Source organism: Aquarana catesbeiana, linkage group LG13 (assembly GCF_042186555.1).
Source record: "Aquarana catesbeiana isolate 2022-GZ linkage group LG13, ASM4218655v1, whole genome shotgun sequence".
Taxonomy (NCBI): domain Eukaryota; kingdom Metazoa; phylum Chordata; class Amphibia; order Anura; family Ranidae; genus Aquarana; species Aquarana catesbeiana.
Genome location: NC_133336.1, coordinates 33,757,137 through 33,777,937, shown reverse-complemented (window position 1 = coordinate 33,777,937; position 20,801 = coordinate 33,757,137). Strand labels below are relative to the sequence as shown.

Sequence of the window (20,801 nt, the reverse complement as noted above, 5' to 3'; positions counted from 1 at the left end):
AGGCCCTGCCAACTTTGCTACCACTCTCTTCAGGGAGCTTAAAGGGGATCCCCACCAACTCTGATACCACTGTCTGCGGGGAGCATAAAGGGATCCCCACACTCTGTGAGGTCCTACAGACCCAGCGTCTCTCAGCACATATGCGGGGTATCAATCCATGATGGTGGCATGAGACCAGAGCACCAAGGAAGAATTTTAGGCTGGAACAGGACAACCCTGGACTCCACGGACTAATAAATATCTATTTTTTAATTTACATTTAGGAACAATTACTAAAAAAAAAAATGATACCTGATAAGGGTGGTGTTCCTTCATTAATATACATGTGGCAGATGGGAAGGGGGTTAATAAAATAAGGCAGTCATATATTTATGTGTATGTTTTGGTGAAGTGTGTTAATTAGTGCACAGCTGCATGCCTGTTATTGCTCTGTACGGAAAATTGTTTGCACATCTGTGCATATTAACAAAGCGCAGACAATGCACAGTGTTCAGCATTGCTACTCTGGCAGATGTTCCCCACTGCATCCAAAGAGCCGACCACCATTATATTCGCTGCCCCCCCCCCCCAACCTTCATCAGTGACAAGATGTAGCAGCTGATACAGGCGATGACACAAGGCTTCCGTGTCTCCTCCACATAAGGGCTCTTGAGGACCAAATGAAGATCTTTACCTCCTTATAAACTAATCAGCACAATCTATTTGCTCCCTATATCACCGCTGAGCCCTCCTAATGACATCAATCTGGACCTAAGTTCACCTCAGTCTGCTGCTGTTGGAGGGAATGCAGGCGAGTGGACTGTCTGTGCTGCCACTGCAACCAACCAAGTGCCAACCATAATGTTCTAATGGAAACAAATGTTTAATTGTCTCAATTCTACTAAAATCCCAGGAACAAGAACGACACCAATAATAAGTATAAGAAACACTACTAATTTCAGGCTGAACTCTGAGATCAGCAAATATCATCTAAATACATCTGTTATGTGTACTATTCTTGGTGTGCTTTGTGTATTTCTCTAAGATTTGTGCAGGAATCCAGTGTGAGACTTTCCCTCTGTGCAGGAGCTTCCCATAATAAAGACCACTCAATGCTGCTCTCTCTCCTTGTGCAGGGTGACTGGTCTCGTCTCGTAGTTTATATACTGTTTTTGTGCGCATTTGCAAAATTAAAGTGGGCCGGTCTGGATGAAGTCCAGGGCCAAATTTTTGTCCCAGTCCAGGGCTATGCACAGTACAGTGATGGTATCACTGCTACCTATACAAGCTAATATCTGGATTTGCAAATGCATTTGGTGAACATAAAGTGGATTTACAGTGCATTAAAAAAGTATTCATACCCCTTGAAATTTTGTCACGTTACAACCAAAAACGTAAATGTATTTTGTTAGGCTTTTATGTGATAGACCAACACAAAGTGGCACATAACTGTGACGTGGAAGGAAAACAATAAATGGTTTTCAAATTTTTTTACAAATAAATATGTGAAAAGTGTGGTGTACATTTGCATTCAGCCCCACTGAGTCAATACTTTGTAGAACCGCCTTTCACTGCAATTACAGCTGCAAGTCTTTTTGGGGATGTCTCTACCAGCTTTGTACATCTAGAGAGGGACATTTTTGCCCATTCTTCTTTGCACAATAGCTCAAGCTCTGTCAGATTGGATGGAAAGCGTCTGTTACAGCAATTTTCAAGTCTTGCCACAGATTCTCAATTGGATTTAGGTCTAGACTTTGACAGGGCCATTCTAACACATCAATATGCTTTGATCTAAACCATTCCATTGTAGCTCTGCTTGTATGTTAAGGGGCGTTGTCCTGGTGGAAGGTGAACCTCCTCCCAGTCTCGAGTCTGTTACTGACTCTAACAGGTTTTCTACTAATTTAAGGCTGAACTCTGAGATTAGCAAATATCATCTAAATACATCTGTTATGTGTACTATTCTTGGTGTGCTTTGTGTATTTCTCTAAGATTTGTGCAGGAATCCAGTGTGAGACTTTCCCTCTGTGCAGGAGCTTCCCATAATAAAGACCGCTCAATGCTGCTCTCTCTCCTTGTGCAGGGTGACTGGTCTCATCTCCGCCCCCTCCTCGTTTTCTGTAGTAGGGCCCGACCCACAGCTCTGCTCTCTGCACAGATTATGTCAGCCATGTACTGGCCTTCGGGAATACCAAAAGTTTTCCGGTGGGCCGATGGTTCAGTGGGCTGGTTTCAGTGACAGCCAGTGGCATCACTAGGGGGTGGCTTTTGGGGCTATAGCCCCGAATCTGGGGTCCATAGCCCCGAGTCCCAGAGGTACCCAACCACAGGGCCGCAGCCCACTACCAGGCCATGGCCTCTCTGCAGCCATGCAGCGAGCAGCACAGGAGAGCCGGAGTGCGGGCAGGCAGCGTGGGAGAGCCAGGCGGGTGAGAGAGCAGAGAGATGACATCATCTCTTACCGCCCGCCCTGCATCACCAATGTTCCGTCCTCACTGTGCAGCCATGGACAGCCAAGAAATTACATCATCTTTCACTGTCTGCCCTCCCTCTGGTGACCCTGATGTAAGGAGCGGCTCTCTGGGGACTCTGAGGTAAGGAGGGGCTCTCTGGGGACTCTGATGTAAGTTGGGGGGGTTTGGGGACCCTTATGCAAGTGGGGGGGCTTTCTGGGAACCCTGATCTAAGGGGAAGGCTCTCTGGGGACCCCGATGTAAGGGGGAGGCTCTCTGGGGACTCTGATGTAAGGGGGAGGCTGTCTGGGGACCCTGATGTAAGGGGGAGGCTCTCTGGGGACTCTGATGTAAGGGGGAGGCTTTATGAGGACCCTGATGTAAAGGGGGGCTCTGTGGGGACCCTGATGCAAGACTGAGGCTCTCTGGGGACTCTGATGTAAGGGGGCTCTCTGGGGACTCTGATGTAAGGGGGGGGGCTCTCTGGGGACCGTGATGTAAGGGGGAGGCCCTCTAGAGAACCTGATGTAAGGAGGGGCTCTCTGGGGACCCTGATGCAAGGGGGGCTCTCTGGGGACCCTGATATAATGAGGGGCTCTCTGGGGACCCTGATGTACGGGGGAGGCCCTCTGGAAAACCTGATGTAAGGAGGGGCTCTCTGGGGACCCTGATGCAAGGGGGGCTCTTTGGGGACCCTAATGTAAGGAGGGGCTCTCTGGGGACCCTGATGTAAGGGGGAGGCTTTCTAGGGACCCTGATGTAAGGGGGGGCTCTCTGGGGACCCTGATGTAAGTCATTCATTCAAATCATGTCATTCTAAAGGCGTCTGTAATGTTGGAATGCATCTTTTTCTCTAAATAAAGAGTTAAAAAAAAAAAATGATACTTACATTGGATTTCACTTATGTTTTTTGTGCAATTGTGTATAGTTTATATACTGTTTTTGTGCGCATTTGCAAAATTAAAGTGGGCCGGTCTGGATGAAGTCCAGGGCCAAATTTTTGTCCCAGTCCAGGGCTATGCACAGTACAGTGATGGTATCACTGCTACCTATACAAGCTAATATCTGGATTTGCAAATGCATTTGGTGAACATAAAGTGGATTTACAGTGCATTCAAAAAGTATTCATACCCCTTGAAATTTTGTCACGTTACAACCAAAAACGTAAATGTATTTTGTTAGGCTTTTATGTGATAGACCAACACAAAGTGGCACATAACTGTGACGTGGAAGGAAAACAATAAATGGTTTTCAAATTTTTTTACAAATAAATATGTGAAAAGTGTGGTGTACATTTGCATTCAGCCCCACTGAGTCAATACTTTGTAGAACCGCCTTTCACTGCAATTACAGCTGCAAGTCTTTTTGGGGATGTCTCTACCAGCTTTGTACATCTAGAGAGGGACATTTTTGCCCATTCTTCTTTGCACAATAGCTCAAGCTCTGTCAGATTGGATGGAAAGCGTCTGTTACAGCAATTTTCAAGTCTTGCCACAGATTCTCAATTGGATTTAGGTCTAGACTTTGACAGGGCCATTCTAACACATCAATATGCTTTGATCTAAACCATTCCATTGTAGCTCTGCTTGTATGTTAAGGGGCGTTGTCCTGGTGGAAGGTGAACCTCCTCCCAGTCTCGAGTCTGTTACTGACTCTAACAGGTTTTCTACTAATTTAAGGCTGAACTCTGAGATTAGCAAATATCATCTAAATACATCTGTTATGTGTACTATTCTTGGTGTGCTTTGTGTATTTCTCTAAGATTTGTGCAGGAATCCAGTGTGAGACTTTCCCTCTGTGCAGGAGCTTCCCATAATAAAGACCGCTCAATGCTGCTCTCTCTCCTTGTGCAGGGTGACTGGTCTCATCTCCGCCCCCTCCTCGTTTTCTGTAGTAGGGCCCGACCCACAGCTCTGCTCTCTGCACAGATCATGTCAGCCATGTACTGGCCTTCGGGAATACCAAAAGTTTTCCGGTGGGCCGATGGTTCAGTGTGATGGTTTCAGTGACAGCCAGTGGCGTCACTAGGGGGTGGCTTTTGGGGCTATAGCCCCGAGTCCCAGAGGTACCCAACCACAGGGCCGCAGCCCACTACCAGGCCATGGCCTCTCTGCAGCCGTGCAGCGAGCAGCACAGGAGAGCCGGAGTGCGGGCAGGCAGCGTGGGAGAGCCAGGCGGGTGAGAGAGCAGAGAGATTACATCATCTCTTACCACCCGCCCTGCATCACCAATGTTCCATCCTCACTGTGCAGCCATGGACAGCCAAGAGATTACATCATCTTTCACTGTCTGCCCTCCCTCTGGTGACCCTGATGTAAGGAGCGGCTCTCTGGGGACTCTGATGTAAGTTGGGGGGGTTTGGGGACCCTTATGCAAGTGGAGGGGCTTTCTGGGAACCCTGATGTAAGGGGGAGGCTCTCTGTGGACCCCGATGTAAGGGGGAGGCTCTCTGGGGACTCTGATGTAAGGGGGAGGCTGTCTGGGGACCCTGATGTAAGGGGGAGGCTCTCTGGGGACTCTGATGTAAGGGGGAGGCTTTCTGAGGACCCTGATGTAAGGGGGGGCTCTCTGGGGACCCTGATGCAAGACTGAGGCTCTATGGGGACTCTGATGTAAGGGGGCTCTCTGGGGACTCTGATGTAAGGTGGGGGCTCTCTGGGGACCCTGATGTAAGGGGGAGGCCCTCTAGAGAACCTGATGTAAGGAGGGGCTCTCTGGGGACCCTGATGCAAGGGGGGCTCTCTGGGGACCCTGATGTAAGGAGGGGCTCTCTGGGGACCCTGATGTACGGGGGAGGCCCTCTGGAAAACCTGATGTAAGGAGGGGCTCTCTGGGGACCCTGATGCAAGGGGGCTCTCTGGGGACCCTAATATAAGGAGGGGCTCTCTGGGGACCCTGATGTAAGGGGGAGGCTTTCTAGGGACCCTGATGTAAGGGGGGGCTCTCTGGGGACCCTGATGTAAGTCATTCATTCAAATCATGTCATTCTAAAGGCGTCTGTAATGTTGGAATGCATCTTTTTCTCTAAATAAAGAGTTTAAAAAAAAAATGATACTTACATTGGATTTCACTTATGTTTTTTGTGCAATTGTGTATAGTTTATATACTGTTTTTGTGCGCATTTGCAAAATTAAAGTGGGCCGGTCTGGATGAAGTCCAGGGCCAAATTTTTGTCCCAGTCCAGGGCTATGCACAGTACAGTGATGGTATCACTGCTACCTATACAAGCTAATATCTGGATTTGCAAATGCATTTGGTGAACATAAAGTGGATTTACAGTGCGTTTAAAAAGTATTCATACCCCTTGAAATGTTGTCATGTTACAACCAAAAACGTAAATGTATTTTGTTAGGCTTTTATGTGATAGACCAACACAAAGTGGCACATAACTGTGACGTGGAAGGAAAACAATAAATGGTTTTCAAATTTTTTTTACAAATAAATATGTGAAAAGTGTGGTGTACATTTGTATTCAGCCACACTGAGTCAATACTTTGTAGAACCGCCTTTCACTGCAATTACAGCTGCAAGTCTTTTTGGGGATGTCTCTACCAGCTTTGTACATCTAGAGAGTGACATTTTTGCCCATTCTTCTTTGCACAATAGCTCAAGCTCTGGATGGAAAGCGTCTGTTACAGCAATTTTCAAGTCTTGCCACAGATTCTCAATTGGATTTAGGTCTAGACTTTGACAGGGCCATTCTAACACATCAATATGCTTTGATCTAAACCATTCCATAGTAGCTCTTGTATGTTAAGGGACGTTGACCTGGTGGAAGGTGAAACTCCTCCCAGTCTCGAGTCTGTTACTGACTCTAACAGGTTTTCTTCTAAGATTGCAGTGTATTTGGCTCCACCCATCTTCCCATCAACTCTGACCAGCTTCCCTGTCCCTGCTGAAGAAAAGCATCCCCATAACATGATGCTGCCACCACCATGTTTCACGGTGGGGATGGTGTATCCAGGGTGATGTGCAGTGTTAGTTTTCCGCCACACATAGCATTTTGCTATTAGACCAAAAAGTTCAATTTTGGTCTCATCTGACCAGAGCACCTTCTTCCACATGTTTGCTGTGTCCCCCACATGGCTTCTCGCAAACTGCAAACGGGACTTCTTATGGCTTTCTTTTAAAAATGGCTTTCTTCTTATCACTCTTCCATAAAGGCCAGATTTGTGGAGTGCCGACTAAAAGTTGTCCTGTGGACAGATTCTCCCACCTGAGCTGTGGATCTCTCCAGCTCCTCCAGAGTTACCATGGGCCTCTTGTTTGCTTCTCTGATGAATGCTCTCCTTGCCCGGCCTGTCAGTTATGCCTTGGTAGGTTTGCAGTTGTGCCATACTCTTTCCATTTTCAGATGATGGATTGAACAGTGTTCTGTGAGATGTTCAGAGCTTGGGATATTTTTTATAACCTAACCGTGCTTTAAATTTCTCCACAAATTTATCCCTGACCTGTCTGGTGTGTTCCTTGGCCTTCATGATGCTGTTTGTTCACTAAGGTTCTCTAATGCCGCGTACACACGGTCGGACTTTTCGTCTACAAAAGTCCGACAGCCTGTCCGACAGACTTCCGACGTACCTTCGGCGGACTTGCGGCAGACTTTCTTACGAACGGACTTGCCTACACACGACCACACAAAAGTCCGACGGATTCGTACGTGATGACGTACACCGGACTAAAATAAGGAAGTTCATAGCCAGTAGCCAATAGCTGCCCTAGCATGGGTTTTTGTCCGTCGGACTAGCACACAGACGAGCGGATTTCGGGGTCCGTCGTACTTACGACGTAAAGATTTGAAGCATGTTTCAAATCTAAAGTCCGTCGGATTTGAGGCTAAAAAAGTCAGTTGAAAGTCCGGAGAAGCCCACACACGATCGGATTACCAGCCAGCTTTAGTCCGTCAGCGTCCGTTGGACTTTTGTAGACGAAAAGTCCGACCGTGTGTACGCGGCATAACAAACCTCAGAGCTTCACAGAAAAGCTGTATTTATACTTGAGATTAAATTACACACAGGTGGACTCGATTTACTAATCAGGTGACTTCTGAAGGCAACTGATTAAACTAGATTTTAGTTAGAGGTATCAGAGTAAAGGGGGCTGAATACAAATGCACACATCACTTTTCACATATTTATTTGTAAAAAAAATGTTGAAAACCATTTATCATATTCCTTCTACTTCACAATTATGTGCCACTTTGTGTTGGTTTATCACATAAGGTCACAATAAAATGCATTTGCATTTTTGGTTGTAAAATGACAAAATGTGAAAAATTTCAAGGGGTATGAACACTTTCTCAAGGCACTGTAAGTAGAATATATTTAAATCAAAGCTTTAGTGTCCAGAGTTCAGTCTTAATGATGGTTTTTAATAATAATAAATATTGTAGATTTCATATTTGTACCGGCTGGATTTTTATCTTGTTTTATAATCTTATTGTTAAATAAATGTAATGTTACACAAAACTCTGCGCGGAAGCCAGTCACCCGCTGTACCCTGCAATCTTTACTGGGACCCATTTGTCAGAGGGAAAAAAAACTGTATGATGCCGTTGTGTGATGTCATTAGGTATTGCGATGTCATTCTGTGTGCCGTATCCTGTGCTTTGTGATGTCATTCTGTGTGCTGTGTGATGTCACTCTGTGTCCTGTGTGGATTTCATTCCAGGAGCTGTATTTTGCACTGTGTGATGCCATTCTGTGTGCTGTGTGATGTCATTCTGTGTGCTGTGTGATGTCATTCTTTGTGCTGTGTGATGTCATTCTGTGTTATGTGATGTCATTCTGGCACATCAGCATTTACTTACATCTGGCTGATTTTGGAGAGTCCCTGAAAAGCTCCAGCCTCCAGCTTCCTCAGCTCAGTATCCAGAGTAATGAAACTAATGGACAGAAGGGTTACATTGTTAATATATAGGTCTATAAGGCCTGCTGTCATTATCACTATAAGGCCCTATTCACACCTGAGCGTTTTGTAAACGCACACAAAATTGTGCCTTTTTTACAAATTGCCCCCAAAAAAACGCATGTCAGATTACAGTGACATTCATTGTTAACAGCACCCCAGATACTGGCAGCAGATGTGCATTTTTTCGCATGGAAAAAACATGCAACAAGTGCATCAAACTGCGCAGTTAAAAACATGTAAAGCTCAATGTGCAAAGAGCTACATGAGCTACTTTGCCATGTTTGTTGCAGGTAGGGCAGCCCATTGAAATAAATGTGCCTTATGCGCTGGTGGGAGACCCCTTTAAAACGCACGCAGATGCAGTGCAATTTTGCGCACATTCTCAGTATGCCTAGGTGTGAATGCAGCCTAAATGACACCGTGTACCATATCTATCTGTTCCACCTCTCCGTCTCTCCTGTTTTCCGCTCAGATGTGCATTTATAGACAAATATATGACTAATGCACTGCCTGACATAGGCACACAGTGTTCTATAGACATTATTCAGACACTATACAGTACAAAGTAACATTACTTCTTTTGTATCTACTCCTATCCATTAATCTACAGATCAAAGGGATGAGCTTTCATTTGCAAGTAATGTCTTTTTTTTTTTTTTAACAAAGTTTGGTCCTATTTAACCCCTTATTACCCCTTAGTGTACCTAATCAGGTCTTATTAACTCATCCCTCCCTTTCTCCCTAGAATGATTATTTTCCTGCAAATTTTTTTTACTAATTTCTGTTTTCGTAACCATTAGAGTGCTTTCACACCGAGCTGCCACTGGCGTCGGTGGTAAAGCGGGGATATTTTAGCGCCGCTTTACCGTCGTTTTAGCGGCGCTATTCGGCCGCTAGCAGGGTGGTTTTTACCCCCCGCTAGTGGCCGAAAAGGGGTTAAATCCGCCCGCAAAATGCAGCCGGAGCGGCGTTTTGCCGGAAGTATCGCAGCGCTGCCCCATTGATTTCAATGGGGAGCAGCAGTGGAGGAGCGGTGAGTTCACCGCTCCTTCACCACTCCAAAGAAGCTGCTGGCAGGACTTTTTTTGATACCCTGCCAGCGCAACGCATTCAACATGAATGGACCCGCTTTTTTCAAGCGCTATGCAGGCGCTATTTTTAGCTCTGTAGCGCCTGAAAAACTCCGGCAGTGAAAAGGGGTCTTAGGCCCCATGTGCACTGGGCATTTGCCCAACTTTTCAGGGAAGAAAAGCAGCGTTAAATCCGTGTTTAGGTGCGTTTAGATGCGTCAAGCATTTGGGCGTTGATTCATTTTAGTGGCCAGAATATTAAAGTGATATTATAAATTCCTTTTTTTTTTTTTTAATAAAATAGAAAACATGTTATACATACCTGCTCTGTGCAATGGTTTTGCACAGAGCAGCTCCGAGCTGGAGCTTCTGGCTCCTCCTCTTCAGCGAGTTCCCCCCATTTAAAGCCGTTTGCTATGAAGGCGCTCATGTGGGATTGCTCCTGAGCTGCCTTGTCTGCGTCTATTGACACAGACTGGGTGGCTCGGCTCGGCACCCCGCTCCTCATCTCAGCATTTGATTGACAGCAGCAGGAGCCAAGGTTCCCAAATCAATCTGCCCACAGGGGAGAGACATAGCTGGGAGAGCCTTGACTCTCATGCACAGCACTGGATCATGAATGGGCTCAGGTAAGTATAAGGGGTAGGGGGATTCTGTTACATAGAAGGTTTTTTTACTCTAATTCATAGAATTCATTAAGGTAAAAAAAAAACCTTGAGGCTGGGGTCCGCTTTATCCAATTCACAATAGCAGGAGATTTTGACTGGCTCTCTATGGAACCGGTTCATATATCTCCGCTAGGTCTCTGGTGCGAATTTGCACAGGAGCCCTGTGCGTCTTTCAGTTCCTTTTTAGGTCCAAATTCAGCCAAAAATTCATGCTGAAATTGGACCTGAAATGGGGAACGGGGACGCACCAGACCCCTGCAGTGAGCCACATGCGAAGATAGTCTGAACAAAGCCTTATGCCGCGTACACACGGTCGGACTTTTCGGCTACAAAAGTCCGACAGCCTGTCCGACAGACTTTCGACGGACTTTTGTCGGACTTTTGGCTGACTTTTGGCGGACTTCCTTACGAACGGATTTGCCTACATACGATCACACAAAAGTCCGACGGATTCCTACGTGATGACGTACACCGGACTAAAATAAGGAAGTTGATAGGCAGTAGCCAATAGCTGCCCTAGCGTGGGTTTTTGCCCGTCGGACTAGCACACAGACGAGCGGATTTCTGGGTCCGGCGTAGTTACGACGTAAAGATTTGAAGCATGTTTCAAATCTAAAGTCCGTCAGATTTGCGGCTGGAAAAGTCCGCTGAAAGTCCGCTGAAAGTCCGGGGAAGCCCACACACGATCGGATTGTCAGCCAGCTTTAGTCCGTCAGCGTCCGTCGGACTTTTGTAGACGAAAAGTCCGACCATGTGTACGCGGCATTAGACTTTAGAACCACTTTAATTTACAGTATTCTGGTCATTAAAATTAATGAACGCTCAAGTGCTAAATGCAACTATCCTTTAGGTATATTTAAACATGTTTAGGAGCATTGGGCGTTTTTTCTGCCCAAACACTCATCTGACCAGAGCACCAAACAACCTTTGGCTGTACTTCTCCTTTAAAGGGGTTGTAAACCCTCAAGGTTTTTCACCCCAATGCATTCTATGCATTGAGGTGAAAACCCTCCTGTAATGCTGAAGCCCCCCCCAGCCCCGTTTTACTTACCTGTACCCCCTCTATCTCACGCCGGGGACGAGCACATTATCAAAAGCCGGTGTCTTGGGTCCTGATTGGATGGATTGATAGCAGCGTAGCCATTGGCTCCTGCTGCTGTCAATCAAATCCAATGACTCAGGCGCCGGGGGGAGGGGCTGAGTCCTGCTTTCTGTGTCAATAGATGCAGAAGCAGGACACAGGAGCGTGCCCGCATGGGTGTCCACGAAGGAGAAGGCTTCCCTGATGGGGCACTCAAGAAGAGCAGGAGCCAGGAGTGCTGCTGAGGGACCCCAGAAGAGGAGGATCGGGGCTACTTTGTGCAAAACCAACTGCACAGAGGAGGTAAGTATGACATGTTTGGGTTTTTTTTGTCTTTTAATACCTGAACCTTTACAACCCTAACTTTTTTTTTTAATTTGTTTTGTTTCATTCATTTTCTAGTGTTGCATTAAAAAACACAACAATGAAAAAAGCCTGCATTCCATTTGTAAATAACTTTATGTTGTACCAGAATCACACATTTAGCATAAATGTAAGGCTCCTTTCAAATGGGGCGGATCTGTTTTGATGGACTCTGCTTGCTCAGCAGGGATTGCTCCGCTGATCCCCGCTGAGCAGACGGATGACAGTGCAGGCTCACTGTGCAGAGATGGACCTGTCCGTTTTCATCTGATCCGACCCGCAGGACGGATTGCGAATGTATCCACATACGTCTGCTTTCAGCGGATTTTGTTGGAATGGATATCAGCGGACATCCACCTCCCAATAGAGGACAATGGGTGGCCCGATTGGGTCTGCCTGAAAAACGGACAGGCGGACTTGATCAGTCCAATCGTGTGAAAGGGGCCCAATCAGAACAATCTATAGAATAACACTGATACTTTTTACCTACAGAAACAACTTTTTTTAAAACTACCACAGATCAAAATAAAAAAGTGTGTTTGTTTTTATAGAAATGGGCGGAAGAACTCTGGACAGCTGCACTCCGATGGAAATTTCTTATGACTTTTATTGTAGATCAGGACCACAAAGTACACAGTACAACCACAGCTGAGTGGTACAGAACAACGACTGACGCGTTTCACACTTATACTAAGTGCTTACTCATAGCTCATAAAAATTCAAATCATTTTTGGAAGTAAAAGAAAGCCTTGTTTGCCCTTACAAAAACAAAATATATGTTTTACTTTGTTATTTTAAAGAGAAAATTCAGTCCTTTGTCCATTTTCTCTGCTCCCCAAATTCTTTTGGATTTTGGTGGTAACATTGAGATTAGGCTTGTCTGGGAGTTGGAGGCCTCCTTAAATGCAGCCTAAGGGCTCGCTAACACTTGCGGTTGGGCATTGAATGGCGGTCTGCAAGGAGATACTTACATCCGAGTGATGTTGGGAATGCTGGAGAAGGCTCCTCTGGGAATAACAGCAATTCTGGTCTCCACCAGTCTCCTGTAAGATCAAAACATTGTGTTAGATTGCGCTGAAAGTCTATAGTAAAAAAAAAAAGTGTACTGCAACCTTAAAGCTGAACTCTGGGCACACTAATTTTCATTCAAATATATTCCTCAATAGCCACAAAGGATATATATCCACTTTGTGTTCACCAACTGCCTATACCAACCCAGATATCACCTTGTAAAAGTGGCAGCGACATCATCACTGTGTTGTACATAGCCTGTGCAGAGAGCAGAGCTGTGGGAGGGGCCTGACAACTCCAACAACTACAGGCTGCCTGCAGAAAACTATGGGAGGGGGCGGAGACAAGTTTCTTCTGGAGAGAAAATAGCCGAGTAACATTCAATGTTGCCAGAGCTTGCATGGAACAAACGTACATGCAGTTTTACAGGGCAATGGGGGTTATTTACTAAAGGCAAATCCACTTTGCACTGCAAGTGCACTTGAAAGTGCACTGAGAAGTACAGTCGCTTTAGATCTGAGGGGGACATGCAAGGAAAATAAAAAACAGCATTTTAGCTTGCACATGATTGGATGATAAAATCAGCAGAGCTTCCCCTCATTTCAGATCTACCCCTCAGATTTAGAGAGACTGCACTTCCAAGTGCACTTGTAGTGCAAAGCGGATTTGCCTTTTGTAAATAACCCCCAATGTGTTGCATGACCATATCGTGTCACTGCACGTTCATTTTGAATGGGCTGGCAAGGAACCCTGATGCACACAAAGAAATGGATGTCACCCTTTTTTTATAACATGGCACACCATGCGGGTGTGTTGGACACCAATGTAACGGTGCGTTGTGCTTTATTGTGCATTTCAAGCATGTCTTTGCAGCTAGATTCAGATAGCCCTGAAATGGGCACTTTTGCTGGGAAACACTCATCTGTATATGTCTGACATAAGAGTCTCAAAGGCTACTTAATCCCAAAAAATAATTCTAATTTGCTCCCTTTTGGTTCATTAAATATACCAGTCACTGCTTGGGCACATAGAAAACAATTGTTTTCTTTTCTTTCCATGTTTTTATTGGAAATTTTCAAAGCAAGATAGAAAATAGAAGTTACAAGCAGTCTAATACAGCATTTCCACGCTTTCGTCAGTAATAGAATACATGTATAAATGTTAACCACTTCAGCCCCGGAAAGATTTACCCCCTTCCTGACCAGAGCACTTTTTGCGATACGGCACTGCGTCGTTTTAACTGACAATTGCACGGTCGTGCGACGTTGCACCCAAACAAAATTGACGTCCCTTTTTCCCCACAAATAGAGCTTTCTTTTGGTGGTATTTGATCACCTCTGTGTTTTTTATTTTTTGCGCTATAAACAAAAAAATGAAGAAAAAGCAATATTTTTTACTTTTTGCTATAATAAATATCCCCAAAAAATATATAAAAACACTAATTTCTTTCTCAGTTTAGGCCGATATGTATTCTTCTACATATTTTTGGTAAAAAAAAAAAACCCAAAAACGTGTATTGGTTTGCACAAAAGTTATAGCCTCCACAAAATAGGGCATAGATTTATGGCATTTTTATTATTAATTTTTTTTTTATTCGTAATGGCGGCGATCTGCAATTTTTATCATGACTGGGACATTATGGCAGACACATTTATACAGCGATCAGTACTATAAAAATGCACTAATTACTGTGTAAATGACACTGGCAGGGAAGGGGTTAAACACTAGGGGGCGACCAAGGGGTTAAGTGTTTCCTAGGGAGTGATTCTAATTGTGGGGGGGGGGATGGGCTACCACTGACATGGCAGCGATCACTGCTCCCGATGACAGGGAGCAGTAGATCTCTGCCATGTCACTAGGCAGAACAGGGAAATGCCTTGTTTACAGAGGGATCTCCCCTTTCTGCCGCTCTGTGACATGTTCGCGCGCCCCCGGCGGACATCGAGTCTGCGGGACACAGAGTATGCGGCGCGTGCCCACAATGCCGCGATTTAAAGGGGACGTACCTGTAGGCCCATTTGCCCAGCCGTGCCATTGTGCAAACGTACATCGTCGTGCGCTGGTTGGCATGTGGTTAAACTGGACATAAACAATGTGTATAATAACAAGAGGAGTGTTTCAAAATTGAACAAATAGAATTTATCAGTTAATTCCATAACATATTGGTGATATTGGTCATGTTACCAGTACTTCCGGACACCCCTATGGATGCATACTATGTCCGCGGGGGAGCATGGTCAATCATCACACTGTGTACGATTTTTGCTTATTTTTAAAGACTGTATTAACTTAATACTTATTAGTAATGCATTTAGAATTTACAATAATGAATATTAACGCTTAAGCCATCTTTCCTTTGAGATAGGTTTCAAAGTTGGTGGATCTAATTGTATTAGCGAAGTTGTATCAAAGGGGTGTAAAAGTTTTATTATTGAAGTAAAAAAGAGGTTATGGGAAGGAGAATAACTTGGATGTTTGAAGAAGGATTGGTTTGTTGGTGTATCTCGTAAAGAATGTTTGGTCGGCTTATTAGGGGGATCTCCGTGTAGAGAATTTGAGTAGTGGATCCAGCATGCCCAGGTTTTACTAAATTTGGTAGGGTTGTCTTTCATTATATGTATCAGCTCTTCCATTTCAGCTGTTTGGTGTACTTAGCGCATCCAATCTGTTATTGTTGGTGGGGTAGACGAGTTCCATTTCAGTGGGATGCATCTTTTAGCCGCGTTAACAAGATGCAAGGTTAGGGATTTGCAGTATGAAGTGTGGAAGGGAGGAGTGGTGTAGAAGGTATGGTGTGGGCGTAAAGTCTAGTGTGTATGTGGTGATCTTTATTATAATTTCGTGTATCTCTTTCCAAAAGAGTTGTATTTTCGAGCATGACCACCAGATATGTAATAGGTTACGGCGTTCCGTTCCACATCTCCAGCAGAGAGGTGTGGATGATGTGTGGGAGAATTTACTTAATTGGATGGGTGTAAGGTACCAGCTTGACAGTAGTTTGTATCCTGATTCTGTCAGAAACCATGAAATCAGGCCGAGACAGAAGTACAGTTAAATCACACTTGTTTAATAATAAAAGTAAAAAGAACAAAAGCAGTCAAAACGTAGCCAAAGTTCAATAACCAGAACGTATAGTCAGCCAAGCCAGAAGTCAGTTATCAATGTAGTGGAACAGCAAGCAGGATCTGGAGCCAGAAGGGATGTCAGCAAAGCAAGTCTTGAACAGGATCGCAGGAGATAGTTTATGTGATGTTGACCAAGGTGAAGGCAGAACTCCTCTGGACTGGACGGCTTAAGTAGGCAGGACTGACGAGCAGGATATCATCAACAGCTGAGTAACTGTGGAGAGAGATGGGAGCTGGCAATTAGCCGACAGCTGAGCAGCCAGCTCAGAGAAGGAAAGGCTGAGCCCAGCCCTGACAGATTCTTGGATTGTGACGTTTACCGAACCTTTATGAATGTTATGTAGGATATTATTATTATTACTACAATTGTTTTCTACTTGCCCTGTTCACACTGCATCACAGCAGTGACATGAATAAAGTGTCACTTTGTGCACTTTAAATAAAGTTGATAACAAAAAGAAAAAAGGGGAACTGTCACACTGCCCACTCACCGTGGCTCAATGCAGCCAAAATAGACAGCTTCCTGCACACTAATGCATTCTGGTTTATATGCAAGCAGGGCACTGAAAGTGTTGTTGTTTTTTTTTTTTTATCTGTACAAAAAGTGCAAAAAAAATTGATAGATACCAGCAGTCCAGGATTTGCAGAGACAATCCCGTGTCTTGGCTCTCTGTACCACCGATGCGGTATCATGGACCATAAGGGTGCATTTACACTTGCAAATGCACCCTGGATGTGACTGTATGCGAGCTGGGGTTCCTGTGATTAAGCCTGCCATATACGGAGTGATTCTCTTTCCTGCAACCAACCTCCCGGTGGGGGGAGCCGTCCACACTGGGCGAACAGAGTAATTACTGCTAGTGGCTATAATAGTAAAATCTGACAAGCTGGTTGTAGCCAAGTTGATCGATCGACTTGGGTACTATTAGAGCCCTTGCACACTGGGGTGGTTTGCAGGCGCTATTGCGCTAATAATAGCGCCTGCAAACCGCCCCGAAAGTGCCGCTGCTTTCATTCCAGTGTGCAAGCCCCGAGGGCTTGCACACTGGAGCGATGCGCTGGCAGGACGGTAAAAAAAGTCCTGCCAGCAGCATCTTCGGAGCGGTGAAGGAGCGGTGTGTATACCGCTCCCTTACCGCTCCTGCCCATTGAAATCAATGGGACGGCGCGGCTATACCGCCGGCAAAGCGCCTCTGCAGAGGCGCTTTGCGGTGGTATTTAACCCTTTCTCGGCCGCTAGCGGGGGGTAAAACCGCCCCGCTAGCGGCCGCATACCGACGGTAAAACGCCACTAATAATAGCGGCGTTTTACCGCCGACGCCGCCCCCCGCCCCAGTGTGCAAGGGCTCTTAGCCTGTCCATGCATGGTTCCAATCTTTATGGCCGGGTTTAGCATGCGAGCGGCAGCTACATTACAAGCAATGGGAGGATGCTGTCTCTTGCAGCTAATCGTGGGAACCCCCTGCTGGATGGGGTTCTCACTTATAATTGCAGCCAGCTTGCATTTGCAAGTGTGAATGCACCTTAGCCTTGGTTCACACTGACAGCGGGAATGAAATGGTGCGAGTTCAGCTGAACTCACACCATTTCATTCATGTCAGTCTGACTTCGAGGGCGATTTCAGAGACATCTGTGTGGGTTTCTGCGCAGATGTCTATGAAAAGCGCACCTAGAATTCGCCAAAAGTAGTACAGAAACTACTTTTGGGAATCGGTGCGGCGCTGCAATGTCAGCGTTGCACCGATTCGGATGGTGCCATTGCCGGTAATAGCTGCCGATTTGGCATGCAATTTGACACTGACACCAATTATTTTGGAGCTATTCCTCCCTGGGGGGCCACTATCACATTGACACCAATTAATCAAGGGGCTATTCTCCCCTAGGAGCCATGATCTCACTGACATTAATTACTTGAAGAGCTATTCTTCCCTAGGGGCCACAGTCCCATTGGCACCAATAAATTAAAGGGATAGTCTCCCCAGGGGGCCACAATCCCTCAGACACTGATGAATTCAGGGGTTATTCTTCCCTGAGGGCCATGATACAAGTGACACCACACACATTTGGGGGCTTATCCTACCACCGGTGGCCACAATTCCAATGAGATCAATGTTTTGGGGGGGGGCTATTCTCCCCTGGGGGCTACAATCACATTGCTTACTCTTTTACATATTTAGAATTCCTGTACTTTATGATTGTAAACTTTTTCTTACTGCTGGGGCATGGAAAGTTTTGGAAGAACTTACCTGGCCCTGATCTCACCAAGGTTGAGGACCTTCCTCAACCTTAGTATGCTTGTGCCTTCCAGTGCTGGCAACCCCGAGAGAGATTTTGTCTGGCAGTATTCAGCTGCGGAAAAAGGGCTAGAAAAGCCGGAGATCTCCAGAGTCACAGGGCCTGAGGAGTTAACTCAATCGGGTGAAGCTCTGGAAAATAAAAAGTCCAATAATAGCCATAGATCGCATTCTTGCCAGGGATGAAAAAAACACAGATTTTGTTGTGCAGAGGGAAGAAAAGCCCTTGTATGTTCTCTTTTGTTGCTGCTGCCAGCTCTCCAGCTAGAAAAATAGAGTGCCGACTCCAGGTATAATATGCAGAAAAGCAGCCAGTACGTGCGCTAAGTGCGAGCACAAAGAAGAACTGCACGCTTTAGAAAATAACCAGCAACTGTGTAGCTGCAGGGAAAGTAAAGGGAAGCACAAGTTTAAAGCTAAACTCCAAGCACAAAAATTTTCACTGAAATACTGTACCCTATTTGGTCAAAAGTATTGGCATCCCAGTCTTATGCCGCGTACACACGATCGGACTTCTCGTCAGAAAAAGATATGACGGCTTTTCCGACGGGATTCCGCTCAAGCTTGCCTTGCATACACACGGTCACGCAAAAGTTCGCTGAACTTACGACCATCAAGAACGCGGTGACGTACAACACTACGACGAGCCGAGAAAATGAAGTTCAATGCTTCCGAGCATGTGTCAAATTGTTTCCGAGCATGCGTAGGAATTTTGCACGTCGGAATTGCCGCAGACGATCGCATTTTCGGATAGGAACTTTTCCCAACCGAAAAAATTAAGAACATGCTCTCAATCTTTTGGCTGGCTGGAATTCGGCCAGCAAAAGTCAGATGGAGCATACACACGGTCGCATTTTCCGACGAAAAACTCTCATCGGTCTTTTGCGGGCCGAAAATTCCGATCGTGTGTACGCGGCATGTAGGGTGTAGGGTTCAATATTGGGTTGGCCCACCCTTTGCAGCTATACCAGCTTAAACTCTTTTGGGAAGGCCGTCCACAAGGTTTAGGAGTGTGTCTATGGGAATGTTTGACCATTCTTCCAGAAGAGCGTTGTGAAGAAAATGGAGGTGGGATAACAATGTAACAGATCCTGGGTCTATGGTAGACATGGAGGGGGATAACAATGTAACAGACCTGGGTCTATGGTAGACATGGAGGGGGATAACAATGTAACAGACCTGGGTCTATGGTAGACATGGAGGGGGATAACAATGTAACAGATCCTGGGTCTATGGTAGACATGGAGGGGGGATAACAATGTAACAGATCCGGGGTCTATGGTAGACATGGAGGGGGAATAACAATGTAACAGATCCGGGGTCTGTGGTAGACATGGAGGGGGATAACAATGTAACAGATCCTGGGTCTATGGTAGACATGGAGGGGGATAACAATGTAACAGATCCTGGGTCTGTGGTAGACATCGAGGGGGATAACAATGTAACAGATCCGGGGTCTATGGTAGACATGGAGGGGGAATAACAATGTAACAGATCCGGGGTCTGTGGTAGACATGGAGGGGGATAACAATGTAACAGATCCTGGTCTATGGTAGACATGGAGGGGGATAACAATGTAACAGATCCTGGGTCTATGGTAGACATCGAGGGGGATAACAATGTAACAGATCCTGGTCTATGGTAGACATCGAGGGGGATAACAATGTAACAGATCCTGGTCTATGGTAGACATCGAGGGGGATAACAATGTAACAGATCCTGGGTCTATGGTAGACATCGAGGGGGATAACAATGTAACAGATCCTGGTCTATGGTAGACATCGAGGGGGATAACAATGTAACAGATCCTGGGTCTATGGTAGACATGGAGGGGGATAACAATGTAACAGATCCGGGGTCTATGGTAGACATCGAGGGGGATAACAATCTTCATGTAGAATTAGAGAATGTGAAATGAGATTCCTATGTCAGAGCGGATCATCACTGACAGAGCCGATGGAAAGAGCCAGTGATTGAGCCGTCACCGGGAGAAGGAAATCTGTGCAAACACGCGGCGGTCTCACAAAGGACGCATTGAGCGCTGGGGCCGGCGCAGGCACACCGCTCATCCAGCCAAATCAGGGGGCCCCCTGACAGACTTAAATAAACACCCCGGAGATTAAACGAGACTCTGCCGGGAGAAGGCAAGGCCCCCGCAGCCACAGATATTTCCCACGTTTCCAATAATGACAACAGGTAGAATTGGTCTGCTCTTCAAATAAACTGCAATTAGCGGCAGCCCGTCACCGTCGCGCTACGCCGGGGGGGAAACCATCCAAAGCCATTTCCTTTTTTTAGGATATAACAATTTATCAACAAAAGGCCCTTTATCCACAGTACACTCCAGGAGAATGTTAAAGAATCATCCATTATTTTGTATGCACGGAAGTAATGTGAAACCCATTCTTTTTTAAGTTGAACCTGTCACACAGCAAGATGTCAGTGTGAGAAGCCTCAGATGGAAGCTGCATTCCTCTGACTCCTTGGGAAGTGACGGCACTCGTGGTGATCCTGAGTAAATTCACGTTTTTCTGTTGCAAAACTACCAGGCAGCGTTGAAGTCAGGAAATCTGAACTCTCATCTGATGCTTCTCACACAGGAAGATTTTGGTGTAAAAGGCACAAATGAATGCCGCTCTGCAATCATTATCACACCACTAAATGGATGCAAGCCATTTAAGTACCTGAATCTGACCTGGTATCAGCCTCTTGCAGTCCCTTTACAGCAGACTGGGAAAGGGGAAAGCATGCTGATAGGAGGAGGGATCAGAGTGACAGAGAGATGAGCTCATCATCATACTGCTGCTTCTGCTTTCACTGTTCAATCACAGGCTGGGAGCATGTCCAAAG

At 45.8% G+C, this 20,801-nt stretch overlaps 1 protein-coding gene across 1 annotated transcript in view; it reads right to left on the bottom strand.

Annotated features, from left to right (window-relative positions):
* The window catches only part of TSHR (thyroid stimulating hormone receptor), a 164,348-nt gene that overhangs the window by 80,336 nt on the left and 63,211 nt on the right, over positions 1 to 20,801 (bottom strand). The window contains exons 3-4 of the mRNA XM_073610320.1: positions 12,493 to 12,564; positions 8,239 to 8,313 (exon numbers count right to left, since the gene is read on the bottom strand). Coding sequence (XP_073466421.1) covers positions 8,239 to 8,313; positions 12,493 to 12,564 — 147 coding nt within the window. The remainder of the gene's footprint in view (positions 1 to 8,238; positions 8,314 to 12,492; positions 12,565 to 20,801) is intronic.